Raw genomic sequence first — 16,269 nt, forward strand, 5'->3', positions numbered from 1 at the left:
AATTATAACTTAAACCTAGGTGGTTACCTATAAAAAGGTAGTGATGGCTTCAGAAAAAAGATGATGCATCTCATTCCTTCAGAGAAAATCTTCTAGCCGCCACCTTCTCTCTTCTTTTCTTCTTCAATTTCAAAATCCTTGAGTGATAGAGTAGTGCCCACACACATCAAGTGGTATCTCAATCATAGTGTGTAAGACTGTAGGAGATTGCAAACAACAAGAAGGAGAATCAGCATCAAAGGAAGGAGAGAAAAAGATCCATGTTCAGATCTTGATTATGTTCTGCTACAGAAAGGAATCAAGGGCTAGAGATCTGAACGGAAGGAGTCATTATATTCCGCTGCACCCAATGTAAGGTTTCCTAAACTTTATATGTGTTTATTTTATTGTTTTAGAATTCATATTAGGATGTTAATGAAACATACATGGTAGTAAATCTAGATCATGGTAAAATATTTCCAACACTTCACACTTCAGCAATTAAATTCAGAATCAAAGGGTGAAAATTTACCTCAAGCCTTCTCAAAAACAAAGCTCTAACTCCCAAGCTTCAATACCACAAACTCAATTGTAAGAAATAAACAAAGTAAAGAAAATTTGAGAGAAAGAGAGAGGGTGATGGGGGTTCGGCTAGGGCTAGAACAAAGAAGAAATTGAATTTCCAATAATGCCAAAAATCCATTTTGTTGCAAAGTAAATCAATTGGTCAAATGACCAAAATGCCCTTAGGGCCTTAATAAAGCATAAGCACAAATCAAGGGCAAGAAAGTCTTTTTTTTTATCACATACATACTCAAATAAATTTTAGAATATTCACACATCAATAAAATGCCAATATATAATCCCGAAAATGAATTTCAGCCCCGAACTCAGTTCAGCCCGAAATTCTTAATTGTAACTATACCGTGCCAACCTATCAGAAAATACCTGAAAAAAAAGACAAGACAAGTATACTATATAATATAGTCCATAAGCACATCATAATAAAAATTCCACAGTTTTACCCTTTTGGGTCAAAATTACTAAAATGTCCTTGGCTCACCAACGGGGTCTTAACATGTCATAAAACAGATTAATTCACATATAATAGATTATATAATAATATAATTCCACACTAATACACAGTTAACTAGTTAGAGTCTGCTTATCTATTTTCTTAATCTTAGGATATTACAGAGGTCATTTTCAGATTTGCTCCAAGTTTTCTGGCAAGAGAAGGAGCGGTGGAGGCGTTGCGAGAGAAGGCTTCAGATCTGGGTTGGATGAATGTGAAAGTATTTTCAAATCTGGGGTTCTTAGATTTAGTTTTTTTTTTTATTTGTTTTTTTGTTTTGTTTTTTTTTTTGTGTGTATGTGTGATTTAGGTATAAAAAATAGGGTACGAAGTGGCGTTGGTGAGTAATGGTGGTTTTGGTGGTGGTTGTGGATGGTACGGTGGTTGGTAGGTGGTGGTGGTTTCGATAGATGTTGGTAGTGGTGGATGTCGATCATATGAAGAAGATGAAGAAGAAGAAAAATGGAAAATAATGAAGAAAAAAAAGATTTGTTGGAATGAAAAAAATTGTTTTAATTTTAATTTTTAATATATTTTTCTTTATTTTAAATATTATTTCAATTTTAAATATTTATTTACGTAAGCCAATTAAATTGTGCCACGTGTACAGAATATAATTTTTGGGATTTTCCTACTAAAATTTTAAAATTAGGAATTAGTTGCAATAAACTAGACACTTATGTCGTAAATTAATCTTATATCAAATATAATATTTACTTTTTGGCTAATTAGGATTTCTTTCCCCCCGAACTTTGACATGTACCAAATCATGCTCCTGAACTTTTTTGGCCGTTAAAATTTCCTCCTAAACTACTGAGATTATTAGATTTAAGGACTTTTGTCTAATTTCATTCAATTTTACTGTTTTATTGATTGTTTATGTTCTAAATCATGCTCCCCAAACTTTGATATCTACCAAATCATATCTCTCAAATTTTGATATGCATTAAATCATGCCTCCTGAACTTTCATCCATGTTAGAATTAGACAATAGTTCAGGAAAAATTTTTAACGACTTTAAAAATTCAAGAGCATAATTTAGTACATGTTAAAGTTCGGGAGTAAAAAAATTAGCCCTTTTTTTTCATTTTAATTTAAAGTAATAATTTATTAACCTGGCACTCGTGTCTAATTGTCAAAGTCATTCCAAATTACTCAATTGAAAATTGCCACGAAAATAATTAGACTTGTCATTTTATTATTTATTATTATTGTTTATATTTTGGGTTGGATAGGTTTGTCCATTGACAAGTTTGGTTTGGACCCAAAAAGGTTGTTACTTGTCACCCATGTGGCCACCCACCCACTTACACTTTTGATCATTTATTTTTTTTTTTCTTCGAACAAAAATTTATTTACGTTAAAAAAACTAATTCAAAAATTATATTAAATTGAGATATTTATAACTAAATTTGTTGCTCTAATAAAAAAAATCACAGTAAAAATATTTTAATATTTATATTACTTTTGCCGAATCGAACTAAACTGATCTTATCCAATTTATTTAAAAAAAAAAATCAAATCTTCAATTACAATTAAATTGTATTAGATGATAAAAGTAAGATTTTAAATGGATTAGATCAGTAAAATTTAATTAAAAACTCATCCAATTCAATTACATTTATATACATTATAAAAATTATTTATATTGATTTATATAATAAAAAACAATACAATAAATATATATATTAATATATTTTTAGTACCTATTTTTTTTTTTAATTTGTACCACTTAGTTATTTTATGTATTTATTTTTATAATGTTTTGTTTTATTTTATTATTTAGTAATGTTATTGTTTTAATTATTTTAAATTTTTAGTTACATTATACTTGTAACGATGATATTTTTATGGAGTATTAAACTTAAATAAAATGTGATATTTATTTTTAAGTTAATATTTAAAACTAGGTTTGTAATTAGATATCTAATTAAAAAACCAATCCAGTCTAATTAGTAATTGAATCTGATTGGATTGAATTTAAAATTGGGTTGGATTGGATGAGTAGAAAAATGTTAACTTGGATTGAATGCCCATCCCTAATTAATGTTAAATGTGTAACAACTATAAATATTAGGGATAATTACATAAGACACCATTTTTTTTATAAAAAAATTACATTTTTACGTTTAATTTATTTTTTTTTTTTATATTTTTACGATTTTCTATAAAACAACACGAAAACAATAAGAAAACTATATAAAAGTAACATGAAAATAATATCAAAACAATAACAAAAATAACATATAAATAACAAAAAATCAACAACAAATTAATAAGAGTACAACATAAAAAAAACCGCATTTTCTGTAAATAAAATAAAAAAAATCGTAAAAATATTTAAATTTCGTGAAACTGTATTTTTGTAATTTTTTTAATATTTTTGGGTATTTGTGAAATAATCTTTAAATATTAAGATAATTTTTTTGTAAATATTCCTGTTAAATTTTAGTTTGTTTTATAAGCACATTTTTTTTATGAAAAGATGACGTGCTTATATATAAAAATTTAGACTTCAAAGTCATTATAGAATCGAGTATGGGGTGTGTGTGCCGTGACTATGTGGGAGCTGTTCAGGTTGCTACTGCTACTTCTTTGCAGCAGCTGGTATCGCCGTTACATGCTGAATTGGTAGCCATTAAGGAAGGGCTTCGGCTGGGAATACAAAGGAAATACCGGCAATTTAGTGTTGAATCGGATTGTCTTCATGCCATCCAATTAATCCAAAGAAAGGAGGATGGGTGTAGAGATATTGATGGAATACTAGATTGTATTAGAGATTTAATGTTAAATGATGTTGTTATGGGTGTTTTCTTTGTATATAGAGAAGCGAATAGTGTCGCTCATGGTTTAGTCAATTATGTTTTGTTGAACAAAGCTAGTACTATGTGGATTGGGGTTAATTCCCCTTGTGTAAGTTTTGCTATCGAGCGTGACATGCCTAATTCTGTGTAACTGTTTGTTTGGATTTCAAAAAAAAAAAGAAAAGAAAAAAGTCATTATAGAATCTGTTTCAAAAAAAAAGTCATTATAGAAAAATTCCGTAGGTATGGTTGCAACATCCAAATATCCATACTTATTAGATAAATAATATCAAATTATATTAAGAAAACATACTGAATTAGATAAACAATATCAAATTACATATTAAAATATTAAAATTATGTAAAATATCAATTGACCCAATTGATTTTGAAAGAAAAGGAAATGACCCAACTTATTTTCCAAGACAAATTATCCAGATGTGTATTATTTAAATTCTAACTTTTATCTCAAAAGAAAGAAATTCCAAAAATTTATCCCTATGTTTTTGATGTACTTAAACAACAAGTTAAGAATTTTTTAAAAGAAAAAAAATTCAACAAGTTAAGAATTTAAAAGCTTTAACCAAAATAAAAATAAAAATTGAATTTTTTTGATAACCAATAAAAATTGAATCTTGATATACTTTACTCTCCATAGAGGCGTAGAAGATTGGAGAAAGATCAGAGCGGTTTCACTGTTTTACCCCCGGAGCTTCTTTCCTTTATCAGAACACCCAGTTATACACAAATATATATATACACAATTTTTTCGTATATATATTCACTGTCGCAAAAAATAAATATCTGTTCTAAGTTTTGGAAAGTTATTATTACTCACAAGAAAACAAAAGGAAAAAGAAAATAAGTAGGAAGAAGAGGTGAGAGTTTAAGCTCTGAATTAGTTTGATTTCAATGGCGAGGCCAAATCAGGAAGCAATTGATACTTTCATCAGTATTACTGGCGCATCCGAAGCCATCGCAGTGCAAAAGCTCGAGGTATTTTTTTTTCTCTTTATTCTCTTTCTAATATTTGGTTCCCAGATGGATTTTGAGGGTTCTGATGAAAAAAGTCTGATTGAATTTTGATTCTATGTGGTGCGATATTGCAATTGGTCAATGTTTCCTTTGTCTCTTGATTAGGGTTTCTGCTGCATTGCTAAATGCATTTGAGTTCGGAAATTTGATGTCTTATCGGTTAATTGGTGATTGTTTGAATTGGTTTATCGATATTTGACTGTGATGTTTTTATAATAGTTGATTGCAAATAATTATATTTCGGTTGATTAACTAAGCTGTATTTGCAAGCTTATTAGAGTGATGAGTTTTTGTTTAGGTTTTCAAATCTTTATTTGGGGTATTAGAATTTGGCTGCCAATTATAGCTAGCAAGATGAGGATTTACTTGTGTAAATGAACGAAAGCATTATGATATTAAGTGAATGGGGGAAGCTAAATAGTTGGGCATGAGTTTATGTTCCCAGTCATTGGAAATTATGGTATCTTACTTGAGGAGATGCATTTTATGTTCGGCTTGTAGATACATTGGCAGGCTATCTCTGTTCCTGATCCATTTGATGTTGTAAATAATTCTAGTTTTAAGCAATCAGACAACAGTGTAATTACTTATACATTGAAGGGTATTGAGTTGAAATCTGGGTGATTTTATTGTTTGCTTGTGTGAGTTATAGAGCAATTGCTCGAGTAAAAAAATGAGGGAGGTAAGAACTGAAATAATGATCTTTAAATGATGAATTTGCTGTATCCGTGTAGTCAATCTCACCGGGAAGAAATCTACAAAAATTTAAATATGTGTACTATGTGAACTGTTTGGTTAGCTGGTCTTACATTTGCTTCTACTGTGGCTACCTCATCGCTATTCAATTATTTGTGTGGATGAGATCTTTGATTTTCTATGGTTTAGTTGATAACTAAGACTTATCTACAACCAAGTATAAATTTGTGTGTTATTTTATTTTCAATTTAGGAGCATGGTGGGGATCTCAATGAAGCTGTGAATGCTCATTTTAGTGAAGGAGACAGGGGCGCTTCAGCCAAGTATGTTATTTACTGTCACTTTCTTTTCTTTTTTCTTTTTTCTTTTGAATAGGTGCTTTGACATAATATTTCTTGTTCATTTTCTTGATTTTGTATTTCTTTCTGAAATTTTATTATCACATCCAGTGTCAATCAACTGCCAGTTGCTGTCCAGAATGATTTAATGGATATTGATGAACCAGTTCAAGTCGAACAGTGGCCTCCTCTGTCACGTCAACCAACAAATCCGAGTTTGAATCCTTTTTCTCTTCTTGGTCCAGCCTTTGGAAGAAGCGTATTTGATAGTGACTTCACAAATCCTCAACCTCTTGTTACTCATCCAAGAGAGGTGAGACGGATCCCCATAGAAGTCAGGGATGACAATCAACCATCTGGTCGGTCAGGCAATGCTCCTATTATTGAAGAGGTCACTGAAACAGTGGACTCACCAATTCCTGAAACTCATGGGACTGTGATTGTTGATGATGAAGATGAGATTCCCGCTGGGTTAGCAGCTGCGCAACGGAGGGAGCAAATTGATGACATGTCAAATGATGGAGCTAGTGATCGGTTTATTGGACCCCCAGTTCCTCAGTTTGGTGACTTGCAAGATACTAGTAATGACATTGAAGAACAAATGATCCGTGCTGCCATTGAAGCTTCTAGACGGGAGGTTGATGAAAGCTTTCCAAATGAGCCATTTGGGGCTGAAAGGGTATGTTCTAAATCATCTTCACATTCACATTAGCTGATGAATCTCGTTTATGTTGGCTGATATAGAAATTTATGCTTTAGCTATTAATGTATGATGATGTTGTCATCTTAATGCAGGAGGTAAACCGTCCAGAACTTCAGCAAAGACAACCTCAGTTAGATGACACTGAACTTGCGCGTGCAGTTTCTTTGTCATTAAAGGTCTGTTCTATTTAATGTTTCAGTTTTCTTATGTGATAAATATTGTCGGTCTTATTTTAATGTGAATGGAATCCAGACTGCAGAACAAGAGAAAGCATTGCGTGAGCTGGAAAGGAATGTGGGAGCATCATCTGGAGTTTCCAAAACTGAAGAGGTGGTGGAGTTGGGTGATATAGCAGCAACAAATGGAAGGTACAGTCATGTATTGTTACATTAGTGTCAGAATGATCTTACATTTTCGTTATGATGCCTTCTTTGTGTTTTGGTCTTTGTGCTTGTGTTCATTAATGTTGGAGACAAATGGTCTAATAACAATGTGTCGTGTGAATCTATAGGTTGGAGGGAGGAAGCTCATTCATTCCAGATGAAACTGAAGATTTGGAAGAGCAACCTCTTGTAAGGCATAGATCCAGGCGGATGTCTTCAGGTTCTGTGGAATCTGCCCAAGAAGTTGGAGTTGCTGAAGCTACTCCACCATTGAGTCCTAGACAATCCATTAGGAGTACTAGTCCTCAACACAATGGCGAGGCCTTTCAATCTGACGATGTATGCTACTTTGTTCTGTATGACATTAGTATTTCAGGTTATAGTTTGATCAATTGTGTTGGTAATTTAGTCACATTTTTTATCCTTGTTCTTTACCAAAATGAAGTGGGGAGGTATGTCGTCCTTGGAACATGATGAGGCTGTAATGCTTGAGGCTGCAATGTTTGGTGGGATTCCTGAAGGAACTAATTATCGCTTTCCGTATGCTGCACCTCATCAGTTCATTCAACCTGATGGTCCTTATCCCCGACCTTTTCCTCGGCCCCCTTCACCCTCGCTGACTGCGCAGCGCTTGATACGTGAACAGCAGGTCTGATGTCTGGAGAAATTTGTTGAATGCATTGTTCTGAAAATAGTGTTTCTAATTTTTTTTTCTACTGGTTTTATACTGCTTTCAGGATGATGAGTATCTTGCATCACTGCAAGCTGACAGAGAAAAGGAACAAAAAGCTAAGGAAGAGGCCAAAGCCCGTGAAGAAGAAGAAAAACGAAGAGAGGAAGAATCTCGCAGGAAATTAGAGGAGGAGCAGGTATTCTTAATTGATGCATCTTTTTCTTATGATGATACTATTATCGGTTTTAGATAACAGAAAATCAATTTAACTATTTAACTACAGACTTCTTGATATAATTACACTTATATTTCTCAAGATGTTTCAAGCATTGTCCAATTTCCTGCTTGTCTGTACATAAAAGCTGCTCTTGACTTTTATGATAATTATAATGACTGAACTAAAGGTTTCATTATTCCCTCCAAATGGAAGGAGAACTTCTTTTCTGGGTGAGATTTAGTTGTTTTGTATACTGATAGCCTATCTGTGATTCTTTTGTGCAGGAATTAGAGAGACTGTTGGCAGCCAAGGAAGCTACATTGCCACAGGAACCATCATCAGATGATGAAAATGCTGTGAACCTTTTGGTGCGCATGCCAGATGGCAGCCGTCGTGGCCGTCGATTTCTCAAGACCAACAAGCTTCAGGTAAATATTTGTCGAAGGCAAAAGTTTTGTATATCTCTTTTCCACATCCTCTTCGCCAAAATTTATAATCTTATTGGATTTTCCTTGCAGTCTCTCTTTGATTTCATAGATATTGGTAGAGTGATCAAGCCTGGCTCTTACAGATTGGTGAGCAATGCCTTTACTATATTTATCACCCACTGAATAAATTTTTGCCAACTACTTGAATGTAAATCTTAAAGAAACCATGAAGATGAGCTAATACTGTGTGTGTGTGAGCAGGTAAGGCCGTATCCTAGGCGTGCTTTCGAAGATGGTGAGAGTGCTTTGACACTGAATGAACTTGGCCTTACCAGCAAACAAGAAGCCTTATATTTGGAGTTAATATAGGAGATGACTCCAATAGTAGTTGCAGAGATAAATTTATATACTTTGCTGAACATTTTTTATTAATTAAAGCTATAGTGGCCACATGAATTCTTTATGTTTGGTTGAGAAATACATGGTGTTTTGTGGGAGTGGGAGAGAGATAAGCAGAGCAGGATTGAACCAACAAAGGGAGAGAACATTAACAATAGGGTACTCTTTTGTGCTGTCCTGGGGCTCATGGAGATGTTTCTGTACATATTTTAATGGTTATTCAAGAAAGAGGTGAAATATTTCATCAATTACTGTTGGGAAAGGCATAAAGAAAGCTTAGTCCTTATTGTGCTGCTGCCTTTTGTCTTTTTAGTACCGTTTTTTAGCATAACGGCCATTGAATTGATACGTGATTTTGGGTAGAATTGCCTGGAAATTACATTTGGCAGCTTTTTCTTTCCTTTGCTTGACCCGTCTTTTATCCATAAATTTGGTATTGAAGATTTCATGACGAAATTTAGGATGAATTTACCTAAAGAGGGGTTTTGATACATATCTTATCTCTTTTGACATTAAGATGTTTGGTCAATTTTTTATGATTGTTGTTTTATTATAATTATCTGTGAATTTTAAAAATATTCTTAATAATTTATGGTGTATATAGTTGCGGTAATAATTATTTGAATTTTATTTTAATTGCTATAAAATATTTATAATTTTTTTGTGATTTTAAATAATTGCAATCTACGTGATTATATAAAAATGGACTCAAATTTTTTAGAATGCTAATACAGGTGTTTTTTTTTTTGAAAAGTTTTTTTATTTTTTAAACTTTTTTTTTTTTGAAGTTTAAACATTCTTACTTTTTTATTTTTATTTTTTGCAAAGAGCAAAATTTAGAGTTTAATTATAAAACCTGAATTTTTCAAAACTATTATTATTTATTTAAGGGTAAATATTATTTTGAATTATATGTTTTGTAAAAGTTATCAATTAGATTATTTATTTTGTTAAATGATATAATAGATGTTATATTTTTTAAAATAATAAAAATAGGATTCTGAGTATAATTTTAATAATTTTATTTTTTAATATAATTAATTTTAAAATAATTTTTTAATATCAACAGATATAGAAAATGTAATCAATTTTATCATAACATCTTTAGATTAGATTATTATTAAGTTTTATTTTGACAAAAAATTAATTCAAGATCCTATTTGTACAGTTATAGAAAATACATGGTCTATTTTGTTATTTAACAAAATAAAAAGTCTATTTTGTCATTTAATAAAATAAAAAGTTTAATTAATAATTTTTACAAAATACACTATATAAAATAATGTTTACCAAGATTTGCAAATGGGAAAGGAAAAGTAGAATGAGTGTATGTGTCATAATTTTGAGAGTAGCAAAAAGCATCCAATAGGGCTACTATCATTGTCTCAGCTTTGGCAGCAAAATATATGTGTTATAGAATCCAATTCTCATTCACTCTTTTTCAATTTGTTTATATATTCAACCGTTACGTTTTTCAATGTATTATTACTATTTATCATATACTTCTTCTTTCTCCCTTCAAAAAAAGAAAATACTTATTCTTTCTTAATTACCGTTACCCTTATCACCAGGAAACTACCTCCTTTTCTTTGGTCACCTTTTCAATTTTCACTTTTCTCCTTTCGAATTCACCCTAACTCTACCACCCATTGATATTGTTCTCTTTAAATAAATAGTACAATACTTTACATGTCAAGCTAATTTTGATAGTAATATTACTCCTAAATTATTAATATACATTTCCTTTTTTTTTTAATAAATATACAATTCCCTTTTATTTCATTTGTTTTCTCTTTATCTTTCTTAATTTCTAGAGGAAAAGAATTTGTGGATCCCACTTAATTTTCCCATTATTAATTTTTTATCCTGTTTAGAATGTTGGATAATTTTGAAACAAATAACTAACAAGTGAAGGAATTGCCACTCTTTAACAAAAAAAAAAACCATTTTGGTATTTGTCAAAATTAAAACTTGCAAACATTGCAAAAAAATATTAAAACTTGCAAAAAAAAATATTAAAACTTGTTTTCTTAGCCGCATAATTTTGACAAAAATGTACTTTTTAATCAAATATTAAAAATATATTACCAAAAAGCATAGATGGGAAAGGAAAGAAAAGGTAATCTCACACAATCCCATCTGTTATTATGTAATTTTGTGCCTTAATTAACATCTCTACTAAGTGAGAAATTATATTTGGGGACCCAATATAATTAAACCTTTTCTTCTTTGTCTCTTACATTGGCGGCTCATATTGCGCCACGTGTCCACATTATATTTATATATTTTCTCAAAGAAGTTAAGGAAGTTACACTTTTTAACACAAAAATTATATTTAAAAAAAAAAAGTGAACAATAATGAATGAAGATGATGTAACGGTCAAGTGTGTAAACGAAAAGTATTATAGGTTGGGCAATGAGGAAACAGGCACGTGTGGGCTGTTGCTATCAGATATATAATTATGCCAATTTTATTTTATTTATTTGCAATTACACCCCTCTTCCCAGTCCGTACTGTTCTTTCCTTCTTAATCCATGTATATATTTCATTCCAACGGTCATATTTTCCCGACACCCTCCAACGGTCATGTGGGATCAGGCTTTAGTCTCCACCGTTTGATCAGAATCTCGTGGCCACAACACTACTACACATCCCTTCTTTTCTTCTTCAACATCCTTTTCACTCGGCCATCATTTTTCAATGTCTTTGTAAATCAAATCAGTCTCACTGAACCAAGAAAGGGGAAGAAAGAGAAAGAGAAAGTGAGAGAAAGTGATGATGAAGACGGCCATGTAAGTAAGTAGTAGTAGTAGTAGTAGTGGGAAATAGTAGTGCAAGAAGAATACTATATAAAAATACGGGCTTTTTATGGTTTATGGTTTCTTTGGGTATTGAGTGCTGAGAGGGTTTTTATTTATTATCATTGTTTGTGGCTTTCATTGGCTTTTTTCTTTCTCCATGAACGTTTGAAGGGGTTTTTCAGAGCTGGGATTTTTTATTCTGGTTGAATTTTTCAGCCATGGTGGAGTTGATGGATATTTCAAATGCTGATCTGGGTCTTTCATTGCTGAGCCTCCTTCGTTTTGAGCATGTATGTTTCTACATTTATGTTCATTGTGTTAGCTCCCTTGTGAAGAAAACTAACATTATTTTCCTCCTCCAATGAGTTTGTTTTGAAGGTTTTGGAATCCGATGATCTTATTTTTATAGGTTTTAACTCAAATTCTTTCATTCTTTTTTGGGGTTGGGGAATACTTATTTTGCACATTCTGATATTCATATTCTTTATTGCATACAGTCACATATATATAAACATATATACATATAGGAACACTCAAAAGACTTGTCTAAACTCTAAACCAAATTTGTTTGATTTGTTTTTTGGCATTACTACTCATCGGATTCCTTTTTTTTTTTCGTTTTTTTATTCTCTTCTTTCTCTTGACCAAAATTAAAAACCTAAACTTTAAAATCACACACTCGATCACTTATAGTCTTTCCTCCCTCTTGGTTTCTCTTATGCACGTTTTCATTCAAAGGGGTTATGTGAAATCATAGACATTTTTTTTACAGAAAAAACCAAACTTTTGCTTAGTCCTTACGTTTGTAGAAGCAAAACAGAGAACACTAGGAAGAGAGTTAAAAGAAAGCTAAAAAAACACAGAGAGAGAGAGAGAGAGAGAGAGAGAGAGAGAGAGAGAGAGAGAGAGAGAGAGAGAGAGAGAGAGAGAGAGAGAGAGAGAGAGAGAGAGAGAGAGAGAGAGAGAGAGAGAGAGAGAGAGATACAGAGAGAAAGGGAGAAAAGATAATAGAGAAAAGAAGAGAAAGCAGGGTGGGAAAAGTTATAGTTGAATTGTGGACAAAAGAAGTAAATTGGGAAGGTTAGAATGTTGGCTGGGTGCTCTAGTTCCACATTGTTATCGCCAAGGCATAGATTGAGGAGTGAAGCACCAGCACAGTTCCAAGCCTGCCATTTCCCAATGAGCACACAGAGATTGGATTTACCATGCAGTTTTTCCCGGAAAGACAGTTCCAGGGCGCAGCCTATTAGGCCAGTTACAAGCCTTTCCGTAGAGAAACCAATTGAATCGAAGACTAGCAGTTGTTCTTTGAAGCAGAGTATCAGGTTGCCGCCATTGGCGACAACTGCTCCAGCATCGAGTGCAGCAGGGCAGACAACATTCGGTGAAGGAAGGAAAGATATCAAGGAGGAGTTTTGGCCGAGAGGTAAGAGTTTGAAGCGGTTTGCGGAGCAGGGATCAGTGGACGAGTCTTTCATTAACAGAGCCAAGAGGAAAAGGGGTATCAGTGATGACAGAGGAGAAACCAATGAGGTTGTTCTTGAAGATGAGGAGGAGAGATTAAGTTTAGGCCAATTGGGTGCTGGGAATTTCTGGTTGCAGCCTGGTTTCAACCCCCATCTTCCTTTCTCATTGACATGTTCGGGAGATGAAGAAGAGGAGAGGAGGGTATGTTATGTACCTGGTGGTGAAGTGATTTCCCCACCATTGCCATTGTCAAACAATCCTTGGATTGATTCAGTTGTGACTGAGATCACTGACCTTGGCGAGAAGGGTGGTGAGACAAGCCGTCATGTGCTGCCGAGGAAGGAAGGCTCGGCAGCTGCTTCGAGTGCTTCATCTGGGAGTCAGAGCCAGAGCTTGGTCCCCAGGATTAATGAAGGTGTTCCTGATTATGATGTTGGTAACGGGTCTAGGAATCCTCATTCACATGGTGGTTCTGAAGTAGTAGAGGTTGGGGAAGAGGACCTTATCAATCAAGAAGTGAGTGAGGGGTTTGAATTGCTCAGTTTGCTCACATCTTGTGTGGAGGCAATTGGGTCGAAGAGCATTCATGCTATTAACCATTTCATTGCCAAGTTAGGGGACCTTGCTTCTCCTAAAGGGACTCCTATAAGCCGGGTTACAGCTTATTACACAGAAGCTTTAGCTCTTAGAGTGACTAGACTTTGGCCACAGATGTTTCACATTACACCTCCAAGGGAGTTCGAGAGAGTTGATGAGGATTCTGGCTCTGCATTAAGGTTTCTGAATCAAGTCACCCCAATTCCCAAGTTTCTTCACTTCACATCGAATGAGGTGCTAATGAGAGCTTTTGAAGACAAAGACAGGGTTCACATTATCGATTTCGACATCAGGCAAGGATTACAATGGCCTAGTCTGTTCCAAAGCTTAGCTTCTAGGACTAATCCTCCAAGCCATGTTAGAATCACCGGTATAGGTGAGTCTAAGCAAGAGCTAAACGAAACAGGCGATAGGCTAGCTGGCTTTGCTGAGGCTTTAAACCTTCCCTTTGAGTTTCACCCGGTTGTGGACAGACTAGAAGATGTGAGGCTTTGGATGCTTCATGTGAAGGAGCATGAGAGTGTGGCAGTGAATTGCATTTTTCAACTTCACAAGACCCTTTATGACAGCAGTGGAGGCGTTCTCAGAGATTTCTTGGGACTAATTCGAAGCACGAACCCGACAGTAGTTGTTATGGCAGAACAGGAAGCTGAACACAATGACCCCAGGTTGGAAGCAAGGGTATGCAACTCACTGAAGTTCTACTCAGCCATTTTCGACTCTATTGATGCTAGCTTACTTCCAATGGATAGCCCTGCAAGGATCAAAGTTGAGGAGATGTTTGCAAGGGAAATAAGGAACATTGTTGCTGGTGAAGGCATGGACAGACTTGAGAGACATGAGAACTTCGAGACATGGAGGAAGCTGATGGAGCAAGGAGGGTTTCGCAGCACGAGGATTGGCGAGAGGGAGTTGATGCAGAACCGGATGCTACTGAGAATGTATTCTTGTGATGAAGACTACAGTGTCAAGGAACAAGGCCGAGATAATGAAGCTGGTGTTGGAGGAGTTACACTCGGTTGGCAAGATCAGCCATTGTTTACAGTCTCAGCTTGGGCACCAGCTGATGTTGCAGGCAGCTCATCATCTTTTTCTCAACTAGGTTGACTGGTTTGGCTGCTGTGCAGGGTGGTTTATACTCTTCTTTTCTTCTCACTTAAACATACACCAACCATCACTTTTCAATTTACCTGCTTGTTGCATACAGAAACAAACAACAACAACAACAACAACAACAACAACAACAACAAAAAAAGAAAAAAAAAACAACATACAGAATTCTTTGTAGTTAGAAAATCATTCAGTCATTCTTTCATTCGTTTCTGCAGATAAAAGAAAAAAAAAACAGGATCATTAAGAAGTCCGATAGAGTTGAGTAGACAGAGTCAGAAGAACCATTTATTTTGTATGAAAAATACAGCAAGTTAGTAGTTTCATTTCATCATATGTTATTTTCTAGATTCAGGTCACTTAGTATTATTTGGAGTCAGTTGTGTTTGTCATTATTATTCTTTTATTCTTTTATGTGTATGCTGAAATTCTTTTGTTATAGTAAGCAAGGTCTTCAAGTCTTGTAGTCAAATTTATTTGTTGAAAGTTACCAGTACAATGAAAGAATTATGAAAGTTGAAATTAATGTCATATATGATATGTAGAGATGGAAATTGGTCGGTTAATGTACGGGGAATGCAATCCCCGCCCCCATCCCCGCTACCTATTTATACCCCCATCCCCGTCTAATAACCAACGGATTCGGGGTAGGGGAATACCCATCGGTTATGGGGAACCCATCGGGTATCCATTAAGGTAAAATAAAAAAACAAATTAATTTAAAATAATTGAAAAAAATAAGTTAAACCAATATTCTCACAAATATTTATTATGCATTCATAATTCATAGAAGATAAAAAATAAACCTACTTAAAAAAAGCATAACCTAATAGAAAATAAAAACTAAATATGTGTCAAAGTTTGAAAAAAAAAACAAAAAAAATTATACATATCTATATCGGGGTCGGATATGGTGCGGATAGTATTATCCCCGCCCCCGCCCCATCCCCGCTTCGGGTATTGAAATTGTCCCCCACCACCGCCCCATTAACCATAAAGATGGGAAATCCCCACCCCATTAGGGACGGATCCCCGCGGTTACCCATGCCCGCGGTATAAATTTCCATCTCTAATGATATGGTTCCATTGGATTTGAAATTGTGCCATTTTTTTAGTTTATAACTGAAAATCTGCCCTGCATTTTTTTATGTGTATTATAAATAATGAAAGCAATGATTCCTCCCAAAGGAAAGAAAAATATGGTGAATTTTAAAATTGTCAATTATATGGGGAATTTTTATTTTTAAGGCAAAATTAGAAAAAAAATATGAACTTTTTTTTTTTATTAATATATATATTTTTTTTAATTTTAAAAAATCACTCTTAACATCTTCTAATTTGATTTTTTTTACATAATTTTTTGTTAATTTCAATAGTTATTTTAATTTATTTTATATATTTTTTAACTCATGTATAATTTTCTTTTTTAATTTCTTTCTAATAAAATTTCATATAATTGTTTATTGACTGTTTACACATTTGATACCCTGTATTTTATCTAAATACAAGTTAGGTACTTTGTGTTTTCAATAATGCTTATTTAATTTTTTTTGAATAAATTTA

The 16,269-nt window shown here is 33.5% G+C and overlaps 2 protein-coding genes across 5 annotated transcripts; both read left to right on the plus strand.

Moving 5' to 3' along the window:
- Positions 1-4,422: 4,422 nt before the first annotated feature.
- LOC115717011 (plant UBX domain-containing protein 8) lies at positions 4,423-8,978 on the plus strand. The gene is made up of 11 exons (XM_030645939.2): positions 4,423-4,854; positions 5,842-5,912; positions 6,039-6,606; positions 6,723-6,806; positions 6,883-6,998; positions 7,142-7,352; positions 7,459-7,662; positions 7,751-7,882; positions 8,188-8,331; positions 8,422-8,478; positions 8,593-8,978. The coding sequence occupies exons 1-11, from the start codon at positions 4,771-4,773 to the stop codon at positions 8,698-8,700; spliced, it is 1,779 nt and encodes a 592-aa protein (XP_030501799.2). The 5' UTR covers positions 4,423-4,770; the 3' UTR covers positions 8,701-8,978.
- Positions 8,979-10,506: 1,528 nt separating this feature from the next.
- LOC115717012 (scarecrow-like protein 28) lies at positions 10,507-15,237 on the plus strand. Of its 4 annotated transcripts, none has more exons than XM_061115617.1 (2): positions 10,507-11,527; positions 11,704-15,237. In XM_061115617.1, exon 2 carries the CDS (start codon positions 12,619-12,621, stop codon positions 14,701-14,703), a length of 2,085 nt encoding a protein of 694 aa, XP_060971600.1. In that variant the 5' UTR covers positions 10,507-11,527; positions 11,704-12,618; the 3' UTR covers positions 14,704-15,237. The 4 variants fall into 4 exon arrangements, with proteins under 4 accessions (XP_060971600.1, XP_060971601.1, XP_060971602.1 ...); XM_061115618.1 differs by having other exon boundaries at positions 10,507-11,523; XM_061115619.1 differs by having other exon boundaries at positions 10,507-11,523; positions 11,715-15,237.
- Positions 15,238-16,269: the final 1,032 nt, after the last annotated feature.

The sequence above is a fragment of the Cannabis sativa genome, chromosome 5 (assembly GCF_029168945.1).
Source record: "Cannabis sativa cultivar Pink pepper isolate KNU-18-1 chromosome 5, ASM2916894v1, whole genome shotgun sequence".
Classification (NCBI taxonomy): Eukaryota; Viridiplantae; Streptophyta; class Magnoliopsida; order Rosales; family Cannabaceae; genus Cannabis; species Cannabis sativa.

What these genes read in the sequence shown, in the direction of transcription:
- LOC115717012 (XM_061115617.1), top strand. Translation starts at nt 12,619, where the DNA reads ATGTTGGCTGGGTGCTCTAGTTCCACATTGTTATCGCCAAGGCATAGA.
- LOC115717011 (XM_030645939.2), top strand. Translation starts at nt 4,771, where the DNA reads ATGGCGAGGCCAAATCAGGAAGCAATTGATACTTTCATCAGTATTACT. An exon ending in TCGCAGTGCAAAAGCTCGAG is followed by an intron (nt 4,855 to 5,841) that starts GTATTTTTTTTT and finishes TTTTCAATTTAG; the next exon opens with GAGCATGGTGGGGATCTCAA. An exon ending in AGCCTGGCTCTTACAGATTG is followed by an intron (nt 8,479 to 8,592) that starts GTGAGCAATGCC and finishes GTGTGTGAGCAG; the next exon opens with GTAAGGCCGTATCCTAGGCG.